Source organism: Pinus tabuliformis, chromosome 6 (genome assembly GCF_031772625.1).
Source record: "Pinus tabuliformis cultivar Carrire ecotype Pingquan chromosome 6, CPIR1, whole genome shotgun sequence".
NCBI classification, from domain to species: Eukaryota; Viridiplantae; Streptophyta; class Pinopsida; order Pinales; family Pinaceae; genus Pinus; species Pinus tabuliformis.
In genome coordinates this window covers 2,076,842,552-2,076,854,206 of record NC_142292.1, presented here as the reverse complement: position 1 = coordinate 2,076,854,206, position 11,655 = coordinate 2,076,842,552, and the positions used below count along the sequence as shown (strand labels likewise).

Below are 11,655 nucleotides of genomic sequence, written 5' to 3'. Positions count from 1 at the left end.
CTTTAGACATGTCTAGTTTGATAATCATGCCCAAGTTTTTAATGGAGGAGATGGAGTGAATGTGTTAGTGGAAAGTGATGATACTATCAAGAATTTGTCTTCCCTCTACATAGTCTCATTGTTCTTGAGAGATTATGTAAGGTAGCAAAAGATTAATTCTATTTGCAATGACCTTTGAGATTATTTTGTAAATAACATTGCAAAAAGCCATGGGCCTGAAGTTAGCAAGGGTTTAAACTTGACCATTTTTAAGTATGAGAGCTGTGAAAGTGGCATCTAGTGTTGTGACTAAGGTTCATGATTTCCTTGAGTCTTCTACTATTTGGACCACATCTGCCCCTATGATATTCCAACATTCTTGGAAATAACTCAATAGTGAAGCTGTCAAGGCCAAGGGCTTTGTTTTTGGGCATTTCCATCACCATTTTTTCTACCTCTTTGATAGTGATTTCTCTCATAACCACATCATTTTGTTCTTTAGTTATAAAATTTGGTATGTGTGTGGTTATATTTCTGATACCCTGATTTCTCTTTCTTTTAAAGCCCCTCCCAGGTCTCCATTGCAAGCCGCAAAGCTGCTCATGGAGTTCTAGGAGGAGGAGCAGCGTTACAACTGGGGGAAATTCCAAAATCAATAACAAGAGGACGAAAGTAAGTTTGTGGAGATACCAGCCATCATTTTGTTCTTTAGTTATAAAATTTGGTATGTGTGTGGTTATATTTCTGATACCCTGATTTCTCTCTCTTTTAAAGCCCCTCCCTGGTCTCCATTGCAAGCCGCAAAGCTGCTCATGGAGTTCTAGGAGGAGGAGCAGCGTTACAACTGGGGGGAAATTCCAAAATCAATAAGAAGAGGACGAAAGTAAGTTTGTGGAGATAGCAGCCATGCTGGTGTTTCCTTCTGGTCTGAACTCCTCTGAGGGCAATGGCAAGGTCGTCTGTGTCATGGATGCATCCAGTTATGTAGGCTTGTGGATTGTTCAGGGCCTTCTGCAACGAGGCTATTCAGTGCATGCCACTGTGCAGAGAGACGCTAGTATGTTTATTTATTGAAAAGAGAACAATATTTTCTAGTTTCTTGATGAATTTCAGGTTAAGATGAATTTATGAATCTAAGATTTTAAACTAAGCTTGATGTATTTTTGTTTTCAAAAGCCTAAGGATAAAAATAGGAAAGTTGCGTCATCCCATCCCTATTTTGAATTCCCAGTCACTTTGAAATTGAGATGAAGGTTTTCACATTTCTTTTTGATTGAACTTATAGTGTGTTGGCAATCTTCATTGATGATTTTAAATGGTGGCAGGCGAAGTTGAGTCTGTCAGAAAATTGCATGGGGATCGATTGCAGATCTTCTATGCAGATGTCTTGGATTATCACAGCATTACCGATGCGCTCAAGGGCTGTTCTGGTCTGTTCTATACCTTTGAACACCCTCAGAGTGCTGCAGGTTATGATGTAAGTTAGTGAACCTTTGAATTAAAGATGTGGGCATTTTGGTATATGTATTGGAAGGGTTGAATATTGACAGATGTGGACTTGTGTAATACAGGAAGTGATGGCAGAACTTGAAGTACAAGCAGCCCACAATGCACTGGAAGCGTGCGCTCAGACCGAGACCATTGAGAAAGTTGTGTTCACTTCTTCTGTGGCTGCAGCAATTTGGAGAGAAGATGGAGACTACAAGGTTAATGCCCTTGATGAGAGGCATTGGAGTGATGCAAATCTTTGCAGGAAATTGAAGGTCTGTATATATGATTTTTTATATGACAAAATGTTAAGTTTAGTATGCAATCTAAGTAAAGTGGACTGATTTATCAGTTTTTCCTTTTAACTTGTTAACGATATCTAACTGAATGGTATGTTCGATAGCCTTGGCCTGATTAGTTGCTTAATCTAGTAAGTAACTCAGAAGTTTGCATCTAAAGCTGCTTTGATCAGATTAGTTAATCTAATAAATAACTTGAACGTTTGCATCTACAGTTTTCCAAGGTCAGCTACAATAGTAGTTTTCCAAGGCGACTTACAATATTATGGAATCCATGATAGTAGTATATTTAATATGAGCCCAACGTGTCATTTGTAGCAATTGTATCTGGGTGGGGAAAAGCATAATTGCTCCTTCCAATCTAAGGAAATAAATCCAATTGACTCTTTCATATTTTAGTTTGTTTTACTGAGCTATACAATGCATCTTGCTTCAGCCTTCTCTCAGTCCATGAATCCATATCCAATTAGCTTTTGGCTTTTTGAAATTGCTCAAATGATAATACATGCTACATATTCATCTTGCTTCTCTCAGTCCATGAATCCATATCTTGCTTCTCTCAGTCCATAAATCCATATCCAATTAGCTTTTGGCTTTTTGAAATTGGTCAAATGATAATACATGCTACATATTGCAGATAACCCTGCAATAATCCATATCCAATTGATCTTTTGCCTCTTAAGATTGCTGAATTGATACCACGTCTTAGACAACAGAGTGCATATATCTTCTCTATATGCAACAATCCATATCCAATTCATTTTTGTCCTCGAAGTTGCCCAGGTTATAGATGCATCAAATACTGAGAAAGTCTACTTATGTAACCTTTGTCTAAATCTTTGGTGCATACTGAAGCAGGGCTAAAATGGCTTTGTGCTAAGTATATATATTTTTACAGAAAGAAGTTAAATACATTGTGGTGGGTATTCATCATTTTTTTAAGGTGTATATGTATAAAATTTGGGTGTTTCTCAAAGATTGTGGAGTTCAAAGCTGTACAGTTTAATAACGAACCTTGAAGTGATCTGTGGTATTCTGTTCTAATTATATAATATTTCCTGTTCACAGTTATGGTACGCATTAGCCAAGACACTGTCAGAGAAGGCTGCATGGGCGATGGCCATGGACAGAGGGTTGAATATGGTGACCATCAACGCATCTCTGATTGTGGGACCTGGTATCACATACAAAAGCTCAGGATCTACCATTGCATATCTTAAAGGTGAGGGTGAGAGATCTGCATACCAAATAGACTCTGCTCTAGAACGTACAAATATGGTATAGCAATCCCTTGAAGAGGATCTAATCTATGGAAGTGCAGAATATTAGCTAGTTTATTTACAGTGGCTAGTCTTTGTGATCGCAGGGGCTGCACAAATGTATGAGAAGGGCACTTTAGCTAGTGTAGACATAAGGTTTCTAGCGGATGCACATATATGTGCTTACGAAGATCCATCTGCCTATGGGAGATATATATGTTTCAATCAAATAGTCAGTAATGCAGAAGATGCTGTCAATTTAGCACAGAGTTTGCAACACCTGATGCCGTTCCCTGATAGGTACAGAGAAATTTATTATTCTTCACATATTAAAATCACTGAAGATTCTGTATCTTCAAGATTTAAATTGGGTTGCTTACCTAATGATATTTTATCTTAGCTATTATGTCACAATGAAATTAATCATACATAGATACTGTCAAAGATAGTCATGAATTTGTTATTTATTTGATTTTTTTCATAATTTGGTAACAGATTTGAAGACTCAACTGTTTGCCAACCGCCTCTGAGTAATAAGAAGCTGACTGGATTAATGGTTGGATATGGAAACCGTGCAACCGTAAGCAGCGAACTGTAAGGGAAGGGGGCAGCTTTTCCCCATGTTACAGCTTAACAGCAGCCATCGATAGGGGCACAAGAAAACTTGGGAAGTTTACATGTTCAAAGTTCAAACTATATCCATTTTTGTACATACTGTAATGTAATTTTCACTTCAAGGTTTGTTGGATAGTTGGGGATAAGTCGATTTCCTTCACTACGAGCATCAGCCTTCATGTGATAGTTGGCAACAGCCCGACGTCGATTTCCATAACGACCAGCATTAAAGTTTTAGCCTGTGACTACGGCTCTCTGCCATATGCATTTGTGATAGTTGGCAACAGCCCGAAGTCGATTTCCATAACGACCAGCATTAAAGTTTTAGCCTGTGACTACGGCTCTCTGCCATATGCATTTTTTTGGGGTTAATTTGTGAAGTAAAATCAAATTCATGATTCCTTGTCAGGAAAAGTGAAAGCAAGCTTTGTTGATGGGCTGTTTGGTGTGTGAATAAAAAGTGGATATCTCACATTCTGGAATTGTTTTATCATTATGAAAGTTCCCCCGGTTTGTTTTACCATTATGGGAAGTTACATTTTTTAAGCATGAGCTGTGTTATGAATGGAATGGGAAGTTACATTTTTTCTGTTTTATGGAGTGTGTAATGTTAGTTTATATGTGGCAATTTTGTTACAGGAAGACTGTTCTTTATTTTCTTATAAATTGATAGCATCTTTATATATTGGGATGGTAAATTTTTCAATTACAAGATAAAGAATAGAATACTGCTTTGTCTTGGAAGATGGAACTTTTATTTTTAATTTTTTTATTTAAAGTATCGAATAGGTTCTGTTTTTGGAGCTAATAGAAGGTAAATTTCCATTTCTTTTTCTAATATATTTGGGTTTTGGTTCAGTAATATATTTTATAACATGAAAGAGAAGCTTCTTAATTAAATAAAAAACAAACTATTTATATATCTTATGAATAATTTTTTATATGATTAAAACAAACTAGAAATATTCTCATTTTTTTTTATAATTTTAAAGTTATTAATTTTTATTTTATATTTGTCAATATTTTAAATAATTTTTTATTATTAAAAATATATTTTTAAATATATAAATAAATTCATTTTTTAAAAATTAATTGAGTCTACTTACTCTATGTAAGTGGTTTTTACTTTCAAATATTTCTCCATAAATTTGAGCTTTTAAATTTCCATAATATTAAACTCACACAAAGTAACTAATTCACACTTCACATCTTAGTTATATAAAAAAAAATATTACTAATTAGAATTTTTTAGGATTGATTAATTTTTTCACATATATCTTAAAAATAAATTATATTAATTAATAAACAGCAATATAGACCAACTTTTAATGATGTGATTAATTAAATCTCATTAAAATATTACCTATAAATTAATCAATTTCCTTATCTCAGAAGTCCCAAAAGGCATGTTCCTGGGTTGCAGGGCCGTTACAGTATAATTGTAACATTCCGATACAGGGAAAGGCAGTTGCGTTGACACAAAGCATTGATTGTAAGCTAACGTACGTACGGTTTCTTTTCCAACGGTATCCAGAAGTTCCTCTCAATAACGCCTTCTGCTGCCTGGGTGCGATCTTACATCATCTCAATTTGGAATATGGCAGTCCTGTAGCAAACCTCTTTTCTGGTGTTGGTGAGTTCTTGTTTAAAATATGGTTAGAGTTGAATTTACTAAAACTGTATCTAAAGTTGTTTATCCAAGTCCATTTTGCATTGTCAAAATTTACCCAATTACAACCTTTCATTTTCAAAATAGCAATTTTTCCAATGTCTAATTTTGTCAAAAACTTACATTAAAAACATATCTACTTTCCCATTTCTGCCTTGCCCAGATATTCTAATCCTCTACCCATCTGATGACTTACCCCTCTGTTAACGGTCAGTTTAGAAATCCTGAGTTTATGTTTATGGTAGATTTTGATATTTAATGGTAAAGATTAAAGTTGTTTGGGATTTGAATTTTGATGTGAAGGTTTACATAATTTTTAGCAATAGGGGATGGTCAATTGAGCTGTCCCCAATCGGCTGGGTAAAGAACAAAATTAATGATTGACTTTGCACCATAAATATTGGATATATGGAATCTAATTTATTATCGGCTGGGTAAAGAACAAAATTAATGATTGACTTTGCACCATAGCTATTGGATATATGAAATGTTTATTGCAGATTTTAGTATGTTTCGGGAAGAGAGAAAAAAAGGTGAATTGTGAATTTTGTTTCAGAGTCATTAGAATCTCCAAAAAGTCGCACTAAAAACAACTTCTACAATTATTAGATATTGTTCAAAATACATTGGATACCAAAAAATCGCACTAAAGACAAATCCTACAGTTATTAAATATTGTTCAAAATACATTGGATACACTGAATCTATAATCTATATGAAATTGTTTGCTCAACAAACATTGGATACGCTGAATTTAATATCAATATAAAATTACTTGTTCACAAAACTTGGGCTACATAAAATTTACTATGCACATAACAATACTTAAAATAAACTCTGTTTTTGCTCTCTTTTCAAAACTACTTTTTGTGGTCATTTGGATTTATTTTTAGTTATAGAAAATTATATTTTAAATTTAGTAAGAATTTGTTGAAACTCAAATTTGAGAGGTGCTGTAATTTATTTCTCACTAATCTCATTTTTATATTCAAAAATTTATTTTAAATAATGAAAAATCACAAATTTACCAAAAAATATATAATCAAATTATTAGTTTAAAAATCCAAATGCAAAATATTTAGATTTTTATTTGTTTTTTTAATAATTTTCTTTGTGCTATTTTGCTCCAAACCAGTACTCTCTGGTGGTGTTATTAAATAACGGAAACATGTTTAAACAACTCACAATTTTAGTCCGAGAAATAATAGAAATTCACTGAAAATTTTTGAAAATCCCGATTACAGCTATCAAATTTTGGGATTTTCTTGGGTGTCCTAAAAATTCTTGATAAGCATTGAATCCATTTTTACCATAAAAAACTACTTACACATTGCCACAATCAGAATTTGATTAATTTAAAACAAGAAATGGCAAATTTATAGCCTCCCTGGCGAAAGCCCATTGATTCACTCATTTGTGTCTGTAGTTTCTTACTGACTCTGTACCATCTGCCATATAAACTATTAAATGTTTGAATTTCCATCGAAACTGGGTACTGTTTGTCAAAGAAAACAATTAGATGTTAGAGAGAAACAATGAGATGTTTGACTCTCTAGCAAAACTAAGTACTATCTAGTACAATGTATGTTTAGGTGTGCAGGTTTGGGAATTGTGTTGTTTGAGTTTGGCAAACTAAGTACAATCTAGTGCAATGTATGTTTATGGGCGAATGCTATTTCCAACCTTATAACATTATAAATGTGACTGACAAGTGAAGGAAATAGGGCTCGTCCTCTCTCTCCATGCCCATCCATTTATTCACGAGCTATAGAAAAAAATGCGAGGGACGAGCTCTATTTCCCTCCCTCGTCAGCACACATTTATAATGCTATGGGTTGGAAATAAGAATCCCCTAAGGTGAGCAGGTTTGGGAACTATGCACCATCTGCCATATAAATTATTAAATGTTTGAATTTTCATCGAAACTGGGTACAGTTGGTCAAATAAAACATTTAAATGTTTGAGTTTCTGGCAAAACTAAGTACTATCTGGTCCAATGTATGTGGGCAGATTTGGTTCCACATCCCAAACAAAAATATGTATCCTTGAGAATCGCTCAGATTTGGTTCCACATTCAAACAAAATTATGTATCCTTGAGAATCGCTCGGACACGATTATTAGAGATTTATCTAATAAGAAAAAAAAAATTCCTGCCAAAACCAAAACCAAAACCAGTACCATCTGTCATATAAAGTTAAAAGTTTGAATTTACGCCGAAACCAAGAGGTACCATCTGTCTTAAAAACCAGGTACCTTCTCTCATATAACTATTGAAGGTTTGAATTTCTGCAAAATGAAATGCCACCTGTCATATAACTATCCAAAAGTTTGAATTTCTGCAAAATGCAATGCCACCTGTCATATAACTATCCAAAAGTTTGAATTTCTGCCCAAATCGCATTAAGAATGAGCGGATATTTAATGAATACACAAGCAGCATGAAATGCATTTAACGTACATGTGGACAAATAGGAGAATGATATTTTAGTTAGGAATAATATTTAGTTACAATTCATGAGTTGATTCTTTTTTCGAAATCAAATATCGAGGGGATACACTACACTGGAGAAGTACACACAGGGATATTCCATAGCCTTTTTGTGGGTGACCAAAGGGAACCATATATGGAAAATTCACTTATACGGAGCACACATACACAGTGGTCAAGATTAAACACCAAATTGATGGGTTATCATTCTAACTCATTTATTCTCATTGCTACTGCATTGTGTGTTTTGTGACTTTATACTTGAATTTGTATAGGTTTCATTTAGTTAGAAAATCATAAAAAATAAAATAAAATTGATAGATAAAAGAAGTACCGAATTTTATTCATGTAAAAAAAGAATTAAAAGAGAATATAATTTAATAAAATATATTCTATATTTTTAAATTAATGTAGTGATTCAGTGACGCAGGAGCATCCAGCTCCGAGGAGACAGAAGATCGATGACTGGCTCGTGAAGAAACAGGACACGACTTCAAGGGTGATTGGACAGGTCATCAAAAGAAAAACTGGTTGTTGTCTTTTGTTAATCATTGTTCATTTCTTTTTATTTATTTATTTACAGAACAAGTTAAGTTACTGGTTGTTAGCTTAGGTAATCAACAACTGTTTAGTTAATTTATTGTTTAAAGAAACAGGTAACAGTTATAGAATTTAGTTTCTAGACGGTTATATTCAGTGTAGCTAAAAATGAAAAACACGAATGTAAGAGGGACTTTTTTTTGGTTCACCTCAGAACGAGTGAAGAAGAAATAACAAGACAGTATTCAAGCAGTATTAAAGCACCCTCTGTAACTGAAGCATTATTTCCTTTTTCCGAATATAAACTACTGTTCATTACTTTTCCATATTGTACATCTGAGTATTACAAAGCATTTGTTATTTTGAAAACGAATTGAGATAGAACGAAGTTCACATACTGTAACTAGAAATACCGAAGCATTACAGGCATCAAGCCAAAACCATAAGTTATGTTATCAGAACTAACACACAGCAAGGTAGTGTAAGGCGGCCAAACAGCATATGCATACAAGTATTCCAAGGATAAAGGAACGACACAGGCATCGTAGCAAGCCAAGTTGCGGCCATAACCGAACAGAACCCGCAAGCAAACGCAAAGAGTCACACGGCCATTTGCAGATCAAATACAACGACTGTTAAAAGAGGTAACAGTTCAAGACCCACTGATTCCATTAATATAACATTTCATAAGTCTTTATAAACAACAGTTCGACAAATAACAACAGAGTCATATATCAAATCCGGCATCGCCGTAACAGTATAAAGTCCAAAACCTTGTTGCATGGAGGTCATATAATGACATGAAAGAACGAAACCCTGAGATTGTAAATGCCAGCAAAGGGGCACGGCTAACCCTACAAAATCTAACCAACAGAAACCTACGGCAAATTCCACATTGTATAACCTATAGAAACGCTGGAATAGGAGTAGACCCTACCCGGTCACAAAGGGTACCAGGGTTGGAGAAAGTTGAAGACTGCAAGTTTGAAACCCCCGCGGGCAGAGCTCCCAACCAACCTGCACAGAACAACGATATGAGTTAGTGCGTTTCTATAACCAGAACAAATATCAGAGTGAGAGAAGTAAAGACAGCAAGGTGCGAGAAGAAGAGAATAGCGGACCTACCCAAGGGTCGACGGAGACTGCCGAGCCATAAACCAGTTCCACAAGCTGAAAGGCACAAAAACCCTGTAAGCATCGACAACAGGTGACAGAGGATGATAAAACATAGCACGAGAGTTTACCTCGAGGCCAGGTTGCGTTCGGAGGAGTGATAGTCTCGTGGTTGTGAACACCTGCACAGAACTGGAGCTCAAAAATCGAAAACCAAAAAGATTACTTCGCCAGATTCACGAAAATATAAAACCCTTACCACAGACTTCCGAACCAGACCATTGAAGACAGCAGCTACAGTGAAGGATTCGCATCTCAAACAGGACCATAATCAGTGACAGAGCGAAGGATACGGTGGGTTAGCGCACAGAGAGCATCGCCATAACAACGCGGAGCAGGTAACAGTAGAAAGACAGAGTGTAAATGAGCCGAGGATAACCCTTAAGGGTTTAGCATAGGCGGGAAGCCTTTTCAACGGGAGGAACCGGTGACCATACCCAATAACCGGCAGATAGGTGCTGTAAATGCGCCTCGGTATTGGGGGCAGATATTTGTCCGCGCCCAAGTGTAACCACGTGGGACTGAGGTGAGTCACGTGGCTGTGACCACGTCACCAGGGCTGGGCCATCATAAGTGGTATCAGAGCCAGGTTTTGAGTAAAAGAAGATGGAGGTTGGCAGAAGAGGAAGGGGAAGAGGAAGAGTCCGGAGGGTTGCAGAAGAAGGACTTCGTGATGAGATCCGTGTCTTGCGAGAACGTTTAGAAGCAATAGAAACTGGGGGAAGAAGAAACCCAGCAGATAATAGTGATGAAGATGAGGCAGAACCAGAGGAGGAATTAGAGGGGGTGACACCAGAATTTAGACTGTTGAAGTCGGTTTTGCTGTCAAGTCATAAGCCCAAACATGAGCTGTCGACTTATGACGGAAGCCTGTCCGCAGACGTGCTGTTGGATTGGTTAAGTGAAGTTAACAAGTATTTTGAATTTGAAGAAACCAGCGAAGATAAGCAGGTAAAATTCGCTGCCACCAAGCTGAAAGGACATGCGTCCTTGTGGTGGGACAGTGTTCAGGCGGAACGGAGGAGGCTTAACAAACAGCCTATAAAGAAATGGTCTAGAATGGAGGCCAAACTGAAAGAGAAATTCTTACCACAGGATTATCAGATTATGCTGTACAGGCAGGTACAGAACTTGAAGCAGAGGGGAATGACTGTGAAAGAATTTACAGAAGAGTTCTACAAGTTAAATTTGCGAGCAGGTTATGTGGAGGACACCCCGGAGAAAACAGCCAGATTTGTGAATGGCTTAAGGGGGGAAATCTTAGATGAGATTGGTATCCTTTCCCATCTCAAAATTTAAATCTTAGCAAACTGTGGAGACACATTTAAATAATAACAATTGTAAAATTACATTTAAAAATTTCCATGTTTGATAAATCTACAATTGCATTTTTAATAGAAATTAATTTTCAAAGTTCTAAAATTTATACAAGCACACTTTTACATGCCAACCACATTTAACATTGACAACTTGGACACTTGTACTATTTAATTTTCAATTTCACTACTTAAAATTTGATGCTTATACACACATTTATATACTCCAATGACATTTATAAAATTACATTTTTTTCATGTTAAAATCTGATATATAAAGGAGAACATTATAAACAAAAGCTTAAATCTATATATTTGTGTTGTGATGTGTTGTATCATGTTAATGTCAATGTCAAATGTTATGTTTTCGTTGTTGTGTTTGAGAAACACATACTTTTATTGCATTCATATGATATTTAATCTCTATTTAATTTTATTTTTTTTGTAAAGCTTGGCGGGTCCATCCATTTTCTATTATATATTAGGCAAATTTACACCACACAGATTGACGAGGTGGCCTCAACTTGCCCCGAGGACAAACCAAGTCTGTTGGCCACTAGTCAGCATTATACGCCATCCAAAAACAAAATTGCTTCAGTATTTCTATCAAAGCTAGGTAAGTCTCAGTGTTGTGTCCAAATACTATATAAATGTAATAACTAACATATGCAACAGGAAATTTAAAAGCTACCTGCAAAAAAAAAAAAAAAAAAAAAAAAAAACTAATCATGAAGAATCTTGTCTTTCTGCTCATTCTGCTTGTCAGAGACAGAGACTACAGGAGCAGGATCTTCAGTAGTTGCCCCTGGTATTCCATACAGCTCCAAG

At 35.7% G+C, this 11,655-nt stretch overlaps 1 protein-coding gene across 1 annotated transcript; it reads left to right on the top strand.

Moving 5' to 3' along the window:
* The first annotated feature begins 509 nt into the window (after positions 1-509).
* On the top strand, positions 510-3,902 carry LOC149267557 (cinnamoyl-CoA reductase-like SNL6). Its single transcript, XM_089433383.1, has 7 exons — positions 510-651; positions 754-1,036; positions 1,305-1,456; positions 1,551-1,742; positions 2,835-2,988; positions 3,133-3,325; positions 3,521-3,902. The coding sequence occupies exons 2-7, from the start codon at positions 886-888 to the stop codon at positions 3,621-3,623; spliced, it is 945 nt and encodes a 314-aa protein (XP_089289509.1). The 5' UTR covers positions 510-651; positions 754-885; the 3' UTR covers positions 3,624-3,902.
* Positions 3,903-11,655: the final 7,753 nt, after the last annotated feature.